We start from the raw sequence: 14010 nt of genomic DNA, 5'->3' as shown, positions 1-14010 counted from the left end.
GAATCCATCGTGTGTTGTGTGGATGGAGACAAGAAACAGCCAGTTAAGCCAATGAGAAATCAGCCTAATTAGTTGCATGAACAGCGTTTGTATAAATTGAGGAGGATGTGATTTAGTGACATAAACAGAGAGACGCCCACATGTGAAGGGCCTCATTTCCCAAAGCTTGATCACTGCCTTAAAGGTCTGTTTGCCTTCTATTTATAAGACTAAAGCAGCGGCTAGACACAGCATGTGGCCACATGTGGGCCAACAACACAGAGTGAATCTGCCTGATCTATGTTTTGTCAGTCGTTTTGCGCAGTCTCTGTCTCATTCTAAGGCAAAAGAAACCATTCAGATCAGTAGAAAGTGGAGGTATCTGTAGGTTTCTTCCACTTTCTCTTGTCAGGGTGGTTTCTGGACATGAGGATAAACAGCCTGCCTCATCCTACCCGTCTGATAAAGCCCCTAAAGAGTCTGGTCCAGGTCCCTGTACTTACCCCTCAGGGGTCTTCCCCTTATAATGAACGGCATTCTGTCACCTGGCTCTTCTCTGGGGCCTCATAGCGCCGTTGTATGCCCTCACTCCGCGGCGATTCGAGAGGAAATGAGTTGTCGGAGCTGCGAGCTGCTGGAAGGTTACCAGTGATTGGATTACCTGAGCCTCTATGGAGGATAACAGTTTCACGGTAGCACGTAATCCTCCGATTATAATCCCTGCCCCAATGTTCCCTCAACAGAGGCAGGTGAGGCTGGCAGCTGCAGCTCAACTGGACCAAATGACCGGTCAGGCAAATGTTTACTTCTCGTAGTTTATAGATGATGATTTTAAAATATTCTATCCAAATAATTACAATTGATATAAAACATTAATGGGGCCTTGACAGGACATACTGACTTTGATGTGTTTTTCTATAAACCTAGTTTGTGTCATCAGTGTGTGTTTTTGTTAAACTGCAGCCTGCCTGCAAAACTCTTGTGAATTATTTAAAGTGTGAAAACTACAGACCACGTTAAATGTGTGGTCTATAGCCTATTGCACGGAGGTTCTCAGATTGAAGACCAGATGTCAGATTGGATTTGCGGCTGCAGCCATGCGGACTTTATATAACATAAAGACCATCAACATCTTTTCTGTAGACACATCTGATTATAAGAAAATGAGCCTTTGGTTCACTTTCATATTATTAACATCAAATAATTTTTTTTCCACCCAAGGTATAGTTTTATTGGTTTAATTGAAAAATGATTTAATTTAATTTAATTTAATTTCAAAGACACACACAGCAGTAAGAAAATTATTTAGCAAAATTATTGGCCGTTGTTTAAAGGTTTGCACTTTTGAATAAAGAGGTTCTTTGTCATCACATTAGGGTTGTTTATCCTTAATATCATTAAAGCAACATTATGTAGAAATTGTCATTTTGTGTGATTTGGCGCCCCCCACAGTTTCTGAGTGCGACACCACTGTAAAATCCCAGGTCTGTAACAATTTGTTAGATGTAATGTAGGTGCTAACTACAAACAAAACTCATTATGTCATAACAATGTTGTGTTGAAAACTTGTATCTTAAAGTAAACATGTATGTAACGCTGTGATCCTACCCTCTCACTGAAGTTACAGAGTGCAGAAACAAGTGATAGAGGGGCGGAGAGGCTGAGACAGAGACACCATCCATCCTATTACAAGATACTGTGCCATCACAATGATTTTGAAGCTGTTGTAGGTAAAAAAAAAAAAAAAAATTAAAAAGTGACATCATGTTGCTTTCACGCTATTTATTATATATTTATGAGAACACACTGGCTATTGCTAGGCTCACATGGCTGATCATCATTTCCTACACACATTTCGTTATTAAGCTGCACTCTAACAAATTGTTAATGTACCCTGCGGAATATAAAAACTTTCCCGGAAACTTTTTTCAGCAGCTGTTTTCGGGGACTGCGCATAGGACAGCGGAAGTTACAAGTGTCTGCAGAAATCCGTCCGTGCGGGAGCAACAATCACATCCAAGATGGAGACCGTAAATGCTGGACATATGATGAGCTTAGCGGCTCTACAGAGACAAGACCCGTACATAAACAAACTGCTCGATGTTACCGGACAGGTGGCTCTCTACAACTTCAACTCCAAAGCGAACGAATGGGTGAGTTTGTCAAAACGCTCGGAACAGTTCCGCGTAGAGCCGTTAGAAAAGTATGCTAAGTGTTCGCCTAGCATGCTAATGCTAGCACCTCGATAAAAACATTTAGAAAAAAGAACTCTAAATAATATGTTTGTACTTTTTAAACTGTAATATGTCCAGGTGTGTTCACAGACATACTGTTTTGATACTAGTGTCATTCTGTTTAGCGTTTTTATTTGTTTATTTCTTCGATAATAAGTTAGCGTTATCTTACCTGAGCTAACATAGCGGTGAAGTTGTAGTGACGCTAACAGTCAGCGTCCATTGCTGTTATTTAGCACCTTTTGGATTAACTGTTGTTTCTCTTTCTGACACTGACACGTCTCTATCATTTCAGGAGAAGACCGAAATCGAGGGCACCCTGTTTGTTTACGCGAGGTTAGTACAAACATTGTTTTTAATAATTCAACACGACGGCCATGAAGGTTGTTTACTTCAGCTGTTTGTTTGCGCTGCCATTTGACGTGTTCTGTGCACGTGTGTAGGCCGCAGTCTTTGTAAACAAACATTTACATGCGGTTTGTTGAAAGACTTAACTCTATTTCCTCTTTTTCATTTCGGCTTTGTGCACACAGTGCTCCTCTTTTAGACCCCTTAGTTGTGTCCTTAGTTTCTACATTTTAAGAAAAACCATAGACTCATCAGAAATAATTACACATTTGGCGACTTACCAGTTGTTTAAGTTGTTTATTGCACAGATCTATAGATATATATTAGATATTGACTCTTAAGAATAAGGATTTGTTTGCCTTTCTCCTTAAATTCAATCCTTTTTTGCTCTTGGTTAAAGCATCTATAAGCCATCAACCTAATTTTTAAACAAATTCATTGATTAATCAGTGGTGAAATATATGTCAATTGCAGTCCTCCATCACTGTTTACAGCAGGATTCAAAAGAGATTTACCACAACCAAATACATTATATTATGCTGCTTAACTTTTCAATATATTGGATAGCAAATATTACATTGTAATTTAAAGCTTTTACTACATATAATATGATTGTGAAGGTTATTTTTTGCGCTAGCAGAGTATTATTTTACACTCTTGGTTTATTTCAGGTCAGCCTCGCCTCACCATGGCTTCACCATCATGAACAGACTGAGCGCAGAGAACCTGGTGGAGCCGATCAACAAAGACCTGGAGTTTCAGCTGCAGGATCCCTTCCTGCTCTATAGGAACGGCAACCGTGAGTTTACTTGTAGAGTAGAAGCTTTAAAACCGTAAATATCAGGAAGAATTCATCTATGTCTGTGTGGACTAAAATGAGATGTAATCAGAGATTATTATTCAATGTCTTCTGTCCAATATTTTGAGTGTTCCACTGTTTCTTGAGAAGTTAAAGGCACTAAAGCATCAGGGGCCCCACGTCTATTACATTTGGGGCCGCAACTGAAACACTGCTGTATCACAAACGATCCTGTCAAAGCAATGTATACACCATGCAAATTTTCCAAGTAGATATCTGTACAGATTGAGGAGACATTCACTATTACACACACACTGAGTAGAACAGATCATAATGGTACAGTACCTCTGAAAATGCCAAACAAACACCTCCCCAGCGTTCTCTGGAACATTTCTTTTCCCTTTTGCTTGAAGACATTTTGGCATCTTGGAGTCTCATTTAGCAAGAAAGCCTCTTGTGAAGAGCTTTCTTCACTCATGACCAAGCAGTCAGAAAATGTTTCAGCTTGGTTTGGCCACAGTTGATATTGCTCTAGTCTGCATTGGGGCAACAGCCAAAAAGATGTTTGATTATGAATTACAGTACTTCTTGATATATTCTGTTACACAAGATTTGCTTCTGCTGAAGGCGCCAATGCTGCAGTCAAAGTCCTTAAGCCTTTTGGAAAAAGTTTTATAGGAAGAAAGGTGAAATGAAAGCAATGGTAAAAGTCCTTAGATCTTCAGAAAGTAGCTGACAGCGCTGCCACCGAGGTAATCTATTAGAAGTCTGAACAGGAGTTTCATTAAGGCAATGAGCAAGGAATTAGGCTGTTTTCCCATTTGTTTGCTGATGAGAAAAAATAACATGGCCAGGGTCAACGTCAGAGTAGACTGCTCCCCTTTTGGGCTTGGTTTGCCTATCAGCCTGCCTGGTATGGAAGACATGATGTAATATTTTGTTTGTCCTCAGGCCAGAGGACTTTCTCTGGTGGCTTCACTTGAGTTCAAGTGCTCTTTTTAGCATTGTAATCCCTTAGAGTGGTTTGAGTTGCTGACAAACAAAACTGGATGCAGTTTAAACACAAGTTGACGATATTCCACGTTTTTTTAGATTCTCAGGCTGCTGGCAGTTTCCTCTGGAGGACTGGTTAGAGTAAATCTTCGGTAATGATGTCCTCTTCTGGGTTTTATTCCTTTGGATTGCTTGTGTAGTTCTCTTACTTAGGCTTTTTTTAGTCCATTTGTACTCCTCACTATTGCAACTTACTGACTGAGGATCCTATGATTTTTCTCAGCTATGTTGTGCCAGTGTTTGTGATTTGAGCTTCTGCCAAGGTGTGGTCGAAAATCTGTCTTGAGAAAAAGGGAATTATCTTCAAGATGGTCGCAAGACTCCTCCCACTGCGGTGAACTAGGAAACATAAAGAAGCAACGTTAAAGGCTGAAAAAAGGCAGAAGTTTGTTTGAAGAGCCGAGAGTCCAAAACAGATGTTGAAAAATGTTTACTCTTTGAGTACCTGTGAACCCACTGCATGAGGTTGATGAGTGTACTCAAACTAACAGTGAACTGTTTAGAGAGACCAGTGTAAGACACACACACACACACACCTGTTTACACTTCTACATATTCCCATTTGTAGCCGGAGATGCTAGAGGGAGGCAAACACTAAGGTTGCTAGGTTACCTCAGCTTCCTGAGGGGACTTGATACAGCAGTGTTTCATCACACACAAATAACATATTCCTAATTTCAGTTTAACTCACTATTGTTTTTGCACAAAGTGCTGACACACAGGTTTGTTTTCATTTTACTTTTTTTTGTGCAACAAGTAGACAGTTTGTTTGAGGTGAGGTGTTTTTATTCGAGCAACAAATTTCTCTCACTTTACCGTAGCTAATGAATCTTCACCATTTAGTATTAAGCAGCCACCTGATTATTGAGGAAAGACTGAAAACCTTTATTCACAGATGTTCTGTATTATAGTTGAAGTGATTTCGTGGTTTTATACCTTACTTTTGGCACTTGCTGTAGAATTAATTGTTGATTGGTTTTAGAACTACTTGAGTTACAGCTGACGGTTTCATACACTACCTGGGCAGGCTACCCAGCTGATGTTGTGCACTGATACAATTGACAAATGTCCCAGTCTATTGTTTTAATTGTTTTACAAACTCTATAGACTAAATTCATGATTCCAAACAAATTGTAAAACCTTAAAATTATTGGCTTTTTTGTTTTCTTTTTTATGAGTGAAGAGTTTTGTCCAATGTAATGCTGCTTATGCTCCTCCATGCAACTAACTATATTTGTGTTTCTCTTGCAGTGGGAATCTACAGTATTTGGTTCTATGACAAGAGGGACTGTCAACGCATTGCTCAACTGATGGTCAAGTAAATATCTGGACATGTGTATACTCTATCTGTGTTTGGATGAGATAGGGCAGCACTTCACTGTTAGCTCTTCTACATTTTTCATCCATTAGGGGTTCGTTTTAGAAGCAGCACTACTTTATTTGGATTTGAATAAACAGATAGCAGTGTAGACTCTGTGTCACATTTTCGCTGTCCCCCAGGATTGTGAAACAAGAAGCAGACCATGCCCAGTCACCAGAGAGGGCAGAGCCACGGAGGACCAATGGTGTTGCAGAGCCACGGCCTATCGACATCCTGGAACTGCTCAGCAAAGCCAAGGAGGAATACCAGAGAGTGAGGAGGAAAAGACACTCACAGATGCAAACATAACATGTTACTGAAGGTTCTTAGATGAGCAAATATGTTTTATTTTATACTGTTATTAGGGCCTTTTTCCTTTTTTTCATTGCAGATTATTAGGGCTGCAACTAATGATGATTTTCATAATTTAATAATCTGCTGATTGTTTTTCACAACTGATTGTTTAATTTATAAGATGTCAAAATATTCTAAGCCCAAAGATCAAATTTCTAATTTTGTCTAAACATCATTTGATTTACTTCACAGATGACCAGGAACATCAGCAAAACCTTACATTTGAGAAGCTGAAATCAGCAAATATTTGACAAATTAATGAAACATTATCACACATAGATTATCAAAATAGTTGGCTCTCAGACTTTACATCCCCTGAGTAAAATTGTAGCATTTGTGGCTCCAGCACACTCAGACACCAACCCAGAATCTTGGGAATCATTCTGGATATTGTTCCTTGCATACCTCATAGACACAGACCGAAACACTTTCACAGGTCTGACTCAGCAGGTACACACTCATGAGTCACAGACACGCATATCTGAGATGACAGTGGCACTAAATCCAGGATTATTTCAGCTGTGGGGGTGTCTGTTCAAGCATCTGCATTAATGCCTATTCCAATTCCTTAACTGCTGCTCTTAACCGATATGCTTAACCTCTTTCTGAAAAATATCAACCATTTTCATACCATTTCATCTATGTGTGTGTGTGTATGTTGCATGTTGCAGGCTCAGACAGGTGAAGCAGATGTCTGTGCAGAGCTTAACATGAAAGCACCAATCGGCGCCACAGAGCATGCACACAGCACACCTCAACCTGACAAAGTACGTATATCACAAAAACAAGGTCTGATTATTGATTAATTTATCTGTATTGTTATATTTCGAGTGGATTACCATTCTGTTAACTCCTACATATCAAGACTGTGGAGGAGGACAAAGAGAAGGTTCATGTTTTTACCTCAGCTGTCACTGTCACCCCATGTATGGTCGAGCATTTGGCAGCAGAAAGCTGCAGATATTGTTGGTCATGTTGCAACAGACAGCCAGAGACACTCATCCAGCCCAAGCCACTGCAGCTAGTGCCAGTCATTATGCCTACAGGGATTGTATGAGGCAACTGGCTGGCTTGAAGGGAATTTTTGTATCAAATCAATGTGGTACATAAACAAAAAACTGGTTCTTTCCACCTTGCCTGCACGCATAGGTCCCCATTCATTTGCTGGCTTGTTCCAACTACAGATTTTACTTTGGATTTTTCCCACAGCGATGGACACAATAATTTTTTTTCCTAGAATGGCAACAGAATCGTCTAATCATAATGAACCCTTTGACGCCCGGCCTACCTCTTACCCAAGCCCTAGACAAATTGAAAGAGGAGTGCCTCACAAAACTTTGATCAAATGTGCCAATCAAATAAGAGTCAGTAATTTGTCACTGCATTGCCTATTTCTTATCTCAAATGTTTAGGGCTAGAAACACATTTTCATTCACAGTTTAGCTGTGATAAGAAAACGTTTGTGACCAGGCTGCCATTTTTTTGCTGCTTGAAAGCAACAAGACAAAACCAATCCACACCTAGCTTGCAGAACATAACAACAGGGTGTTAATTGTTCTCATGTGGCCCAGTACATTCTGGTTGTTGCAGATTTTCTATCTTTTGAGCAAAAAGAATACCACAGCCCATTTTCTTAGTTTTCTTGTGTCATGTATGACCAATTAAAAAATAATTGCGTTTGTCTACTGCCTATAGATAGTCCAGTTTTATGAAAAGACCATGGTTTCTAGCAGAAAAAATAATTATTTAAACACACACCGGTTCAACGTGGTATCTTCATAGTGCTGATTGTGACCAACCAACAGCCCAAAACTTCATGTTTCATGTTTATTTCAGCAGAATAACGAAATGTTTCAGCACCCAGCTCACAAGTTTGCTCTTTTTCTCCCCTCTAGAGCTCTCATACGATGGTGAAGCAGATCACAGTTGAGGAACTCTTTGGCTCATCCCTCCCAAAGGACCCCTCTCTACCAACCATGCCCACACAGAACGCCACCACTGCTCCCAGTGACCACGCCACTGCTTACCTCCAGAAGCAGTCTTTTCCCACTCCAACCCACCAAAACCCACTCCTCCCTCCCCATCTGGCAGCCCAAGACCAGCGGCACCAGGCCCCTGGCCTCCTCCCAGCTCCCTACGCGCTGCACCCCAGCCCTGTTTTCCAGTCAGTGGTCCCTAGGTCAGACCCCCAACCTCTGTGCTCAGTCTCCCCTCTCATGGTCCCTCAAGCGGGCTCAGAGCCTCGTGCCGCTCCACAAGGTCCTGCAGCACCATCAGCAGCTCCTGCCGCCTATTTGGGGCAGGAGATACTCAGCACGCTCAAACCAGGAGTGAGTTCGGACATCCACAAACCCATCCTCGCACCAAACTTCCTGCCAAGCACGCTGTTCCCACCCCACAGCTTTCAAGACCACATGGGGAAACCCCTTCTCCAGCATGGGAAGGAGATGGATGTTTTCTCTCAGCCTCCAAACCTGATCAAACCGATGACTGTGAGTTCAGCCTGTTTCTGAGCAGCTGTTTTTACTCGTCTGTTTGCTGATATCACTCTAGTCAGTGTCTTAGCTATCCTCTGTAACAGATTCTGTCTCTTCTTCTTTTTCTCTTCGCGTCTTTACTTTTCTATTCTCAGGCTGTCCCCATGAGTCCTGGTCTTGCTGTTCCAGGGCCAGAGATTTCTGTGCTTCTCTCCCCCAGCGCCTTCCAGAAGTCAGTCAATAAGACAACAACAGCAGCAGCATCAGTGGTTCCTCCTGCCCCCTCCGAGCCCTCCTCCACCTCTGTAGGAGCTGCAGAGCCCCTACAAGCTCCCTGCAGCAAAACACAGCTACAGGAGACTCTGATACATCTTATAAAGGTAGAGCAAGATCATAAGATACATAAAAGCAGTACTGTTGGTTCATTGGAGGTGAACAAGTCTAAGCTAAAGCTTTTCTCCAGACTCTACTGTGAAGTTCAAGGATCTGTTCATCTAAATAACAAAAAAAAAGGATAAATAAGAAAATTGCAATGTGTTAACTTAGAAGTACCACCTTCAAAATATTAAGTTTTACCATTTGTATTTTACCAGTGTAGATACTGATTTCCTGTCATCTAATTGTACACACACACACACACGCTCTCAGGTGTAGTTTGTTCACTCTATCGTTTACTTCCTTCCTGTCCAGAATGACCCGGACTTCCTCGGAGCCATTCATGACGCTTACCTGCAGACTCTGTCCAAGGACTTCAGCAACATGAAGCTTTAGTTTAACCACTTCAACCACCACCGCTGGTATTGTCAGTGCTACAGGCCCTTCATGACCTGTGAAGAATCCAGAAGTTAACAGGAGATAAAAGAAGATAACACCACAACTCCTCAGAACTAGTCTGTTTCCTGAAGGTTATAATACTCATGCAGCGCACCATTTAATCCTAATCCAGAACTTTTTGAGTCCTCGCCTGAACACTGATGCTGTCCCGGCTACTTAATAATCACGGATCGACTTTTTGTCAGCTGATGTCAAGCCAGAACTACTGCAGGAGAGATGAATGAGATAAAACTTCCCAGTGTGGCCTTGAGCTTTCTTTTTTACTTTATAATTATGATAAAAGTCGGCCATGGACTGGTAAAGTCTGGCTGCTGCTGGTTTAATTCACTTGAGGACGGGACCACAATTCGGAGCTTCTGTGATCTCAGACAATTTCACTTCTGACCTTGGGATGGATGATTTTGCAGCTTGAAAATTTACAGAACGCTGCTTCTCTAACTCATCCCACGTTATCAGAGTTTTCGCAGTATTGGAGTATTTGAACAGTGATGATAAAACACACTGCTAATTAGGAAAAAGACCACTGTGCTCGGGACCTCAGAACTGTTTCTGCAGACACAGTCCCACTGTGTGGCATTAAAAAGGACTCCTTTTCCTCTCTTCACTTATTGAACCATCTCCCGTCAAGCAATGCTTAGGCCTGTATATTTTTGTAACGCCACAGAGACACCAAACTTTCTATTCAGTTTTTGTGGCATTCTGTGTTTGTAAGGAGGAGATGGAGGATTTTTTTCCATCTTTGTCAAAGGAAGATAAAAAACTTTGTTATTGTCAGACGAAGCACTGCAGCTTTGAGCTCAAGCTAAGAATCAGTTCCTCTCGGCTGCTTTTTAAATGTTTTGTTATAGACTGTGACATGTTCATAAAGACACACAGACGAATGCACAAACCTGCTTCTTTCCTACCTTTTCTCTCTCCACTTTTCTCCTTATCTTTACTCTCTCCCTCTTTGTCCTTCTCCTCCATTTTGTTATTCATCTCTCCTCCACCAGCTGAGCTCACAGTACTTGACAACCTTGGAGGGGAATGTGCAATAGACAACAGTCGCAATGCCTTTAGGGATACCAGCATTTTGGTATATTTTATGATGGTACAGTAGAGCTAAGTTTATCTGAACCTCTGGGTTCTGGTTGTACAACTGAGCTTTATCTTAAACATGAGCAAAAAAAAAAAACAGAAATGCTATTAACTTTGGATTATTGTTTACAATCATTCTTTTAATATTAAATTGCTGAGAAAATAAGGCCAACTGATGACTGATATGCTTTTTATAGCTTCAGTATGTTTCAAACCAGTCAAATTTATACCAGTAATCCAAATTATGATAAAAGAATTTAGGGCTGCAAACAGAATTTTGTCAGTTGAACCAATATTGGTTTCTCAATATGGAGATTGGATTACTCATTTGGGGTCAGAGATGTGGCCTAAAAATAATATCACAATCTATTTAAGTACAGTCATGGTCCTGAACTTCTTCATTTGCACCATTAAAACACAATATAACATTGAAGATAATTATTTTTTTGCACACAGTATCGATGGCTTTAACGCACGTTGCTTTGCTTACAAGACGTCAACAAAGGAAGAGACATCTGTTTGGCTCTATCCCTCTGTTGGTATGGTTACGTGACGCTGATCTGCTTATAAAACAGATTGGAGATATACTTTCTTTTGAACCACACGTTTAAGTAGACAACTGGCTGTGTTGTGAACGTAGTTGTTCACATACTTGTTCACATACTTGCCTATTTACACTCCGTGTGGTACTGGAGGATACCACTAGACGGCAGCTTGTTGTCCCTGCTTTTGTTGACTCCTGTCTCTTTTACTTCCCCATACTCGTACTACCCTGCTCCTACCGCTCATGTGTATATTGCATCTTGCAGATGCGTAGAGTTGATTTCTGAGTGCTCCAAACGGACATATGATACAGGAGCCACCCTCATGCGTAGCCTCATGCGTTGTTAAAAGCAAGTATATCCTCGGCTTAAGGGTTATCTGATTTTTGGAAACAAAAGAAGGAGGACATTTAATTTCTACAGTTAGCCTGAAAAGTGGATTGTGGACACAAAATCAACAGATCGTGCCACCCCTACTATTAGTTCTGTTTGTTTTTCTTATTCATATAGAATATCTGCTCATCAGTATCAGCCCACAAGTCTCATGTTTTACCCGTAAGACTCGAGGTTTAACACCTTTCTTCATCATCTGTGATGTGAAAACATCAGATTTTCCACACAGAAAGTGAAAGTGTGTGTCTAGTGTTTTTATCACCCATCTCTGCTTCCATCACAGTTAGTTTTATAGTTTGTGGCCATTTTAAAACTCTGTAAAGTTTAGTCTGCCATGCTGTTGCTCTGTATACAATGCTGACAAAATATGAGTTGACTCTGGGTCTTCTCAACTGATGACTCTAATCATAGACTGTTAGGGGGCAGCCCTATAAATAATATAAACTATCCCCTCCCTGTCTATTTCTCCAGGTCACAGTTAAATCTTCAGTTACAAAGACTTAAAGACGGAACAAATTGTGGTAATTTGGCTTTTTTTGCAGTAAAAGGCTACTGCATCACTGAACTGTTAGCCCTGCAGATCCCAGTAAAAACTAGAAGTAGCACATCTGTTTTATCCTCCTTTTCATTGATAAAGACAATTGATCTTATGTACATCAGAAAATCAAGGTTCAGATTTTTTTAAAAAGGTTAATTATGAGCCATGTGTGCATTTAACACACACAACAGGGTTAATTTGTTGTCAAGCACATTCAAGACCATCAAGCATGAAGATTTTTGTTGTTGTTCCATCACATGGTACAGGGATGTTTGACATCAGTTGATGGATGATCAGGCTCCATTTTTATGTTACCGTTCAGAAGTCTGTAATATAGTTCTCGAAGCAACATACCAAGTCAGATGGAAATGTATGTTGGCAGGAGATGTTTTGCAAACAACATGAAATGCAGAGATTACGGCTCTTTTCTTAAGTTTTTGTGTAACATGTTGGAAATCATGTAATCAACAGTTGGATATAACTTGAGGAGTGATATGAATTTCTGCATAAATACCTGTCTTGATTGTGATACAGCGTCTTTGCATTTGGCTCTATTTGAATGTATTTGATGTTAACTCACAGTATGTGCCAGTATTGTTTCTTTTTTCTCTCTGTCCTGCATATTTAAGTTGAATTCAGAACCACATGCTTTCAGTACCAGCAGTTAAACAATGTTTTCTTTCCCTTTTTTATTTTGCCAAAATTTGAATTATAATGAAAAAAAGGACACATCAGCAGCTAGGGAGCAAATCATTTGTACACTGCATTGTCCTGTTATAATGTTTAATTTCAGAGGTCATCCTACCAACACTTGTTGCATGTGTTGGTTAAATAAACAGACGCAGGAAGAATGATTGGAAATGTAGATTTTTTTAATCCCGCTCACATATTTAAGATTTTAAGGTTATTTTACGCTTTGGAATAATTTATCTTATCGGCCAGATAAGATTTTGGGAAAGTCTTTTGCAAATTACATTAATTTTCTAAGATTGTTGTCACTGTGGATAATTTGGTTTATCTTAACTATTTTGTGATATTAAAGATTTGAAAATAGGGTTGTCTATTTTTGTTTGCTGCTGGGAGGAGCTGCTGTGTTTCTGTCGGCTGTGAAGATGAGCTTTAAAGTAGGGCTGCAACTAACGATTATTTTCATTGTGTTATCTTCTTGATTAATCTATTATTCCTTTGGTCTGTATATGTCAGAAATAGTGAAAAGTGTTGCCCAAAGCCTAAGGTGACGCTCCTCAAATCTTGTTTTTTTCCATAACACGGATGTTTACTGTCACAGAGGAGGGAAGAAAACAGAAAATATTCACATTTAAGAAGCTGGAAGAAGAGAATTTTGTCCCTTTTTCTTAAAAAAGTTACTCAAATCGATTAAACCATTCTCAAAATAGTTGGTGGTTAATTTATAGTTGACAACTAATCGATTAATCTTTGCAACTTTGCTTTAAAGATAACACAGGACTGGGATTTTATCTAAAAAAATGTCCTAATTTATTCTTTACTTTTTCTGACAGTTTTGAAATAGTCCGTATCAATGTAACTAAACGGTATATAGTTCTGTTTTGTTCTGGTTTCCTTGTACCTGTAACGTTTCCTTCATTTTCAGAAGTAGTAGAGGTTGGTGCAGTTTTGCTGCTTGGCCACCAGATGTCGCTATGTGCTAACTGTTGTAACTGTCAACATTAAATTGTAATCAGTTGGTTTCAGGCCCATGCAAGGATTTATTTCAACTGAGGTCTGGGAGTCGTTCTGGGTTTGACAAAACACATGTCTCTCCTCATACGCAGGGAGATCTTGATTAACTTGGTAGATTGTCCAGGAGAATGTTATTATGTCCCGCCTCACGTTTCCTGCTGGCCAAATGTGTAAGAGTGTCTCTGCAGGTGGAGTCACCCAGCCTTTTAGATTTCTCATAATCATACAATTAATCTTTTATAAAAGACAAAATTACATCCTCTTTGGGGTGTAAAAAAAGTCTGCCTACTACTAACTTGAATGGCATTAAGTGCATGTTGC

At 40.1% G+C, this 14010-nt stretch overlaps 2 protein-coding genes across 5 annotated transcripts in view; one reads left to right on the top strand and one right to left on the bottom strand.

The window, feature by feature from the left end:
- Positions 1-767, bottom strand: part of cacna1db (calcium channel, voltage-dependent, L type, alpha 1D subunit, b) — a 90516-nt gene extending 89749 nt beyond the window's left edge. For all 4 annotated transcript variants that reach the window (XM_084366584.1, XM_084366585.1, XM_084366586.1 and 1 more), the window contains exon 1: positions 483-767. In XM_084366584.1, coding sequence (XP_084222710.1) covers positions 483-516 — 34 coding nt within the window. In that variant the 5' untranslated portion in view covers positions 517-767. The remainder of the gene's footprint in view (positions 1-482) is intronic.
- A 1147-nt stretch (positions 768-1914) lies between these two features.
- dcp1a (decapping mRNA 1A) lies at positions 1915-13041 on the top strand. The gene is made up of 9 exons (XM_084366589.1): positions 1915-2132; positions 2509-2549; positions 3233-3360; positions 5665-5731; positions 5914-6046; positions 6799-6894; positions 8023-8619; positions 8760-8984; positions 9295-13041. Exons 1-9 carry the CDS (start codon positions 2001-2003, stop codon positions 9373-9375), a joined length of 1500 nt encoding a protein of 499 aa, XP_084222715.1. The 5' UTR covers positions 1915-2000; the 3' UTR covers positions 9376-13041.
- The last annotated feature ends 969 nt before the right edge of the window (positions 13042-14010 follow it).

This window comes from Pagrus pagrus (genome assembly GCF_965226575.1).
Source record: "Pagrus pagrus genome assembly, chromosome: 11".
Taxonomy (NCBI): Eukaryota; Metazoa; Chordata; class Actinopteri; order Spariformes; family Sparidae; genus Pagrus; species Pagrus pagrus.
The sequence above is the reverse complement of the archived record's forward strand: the minus strand, read 5'-3'. Positions and strand labels throughout refer to the sequence as shown.

Excerpts from the sequence above, each read along its gene's own strand:
- dcp1a (XM_084366589.1), top strand. The coding sequence starts at position 2,001 with ATGGAGACCGTAAATGCTGGACATATGATGAGCTTAGCGGCTCTACAG. Across the intron at positions 6,047-6,798 it reads CCAAGGAGGAATACCAGAGA|GCTCAGACAGGTGAAGCAGA; the intron begins GTGAGGAGGAAA and ends TGCATGTTGCAG. Across the intron at positions 8,620-8,759 it reads ACCTGATCAAACCGATGACT|GCTGTCCCCATGAGTCCTGG; the intron begins GTGAGTTCAGCC and ends TTCTATTCTCAG.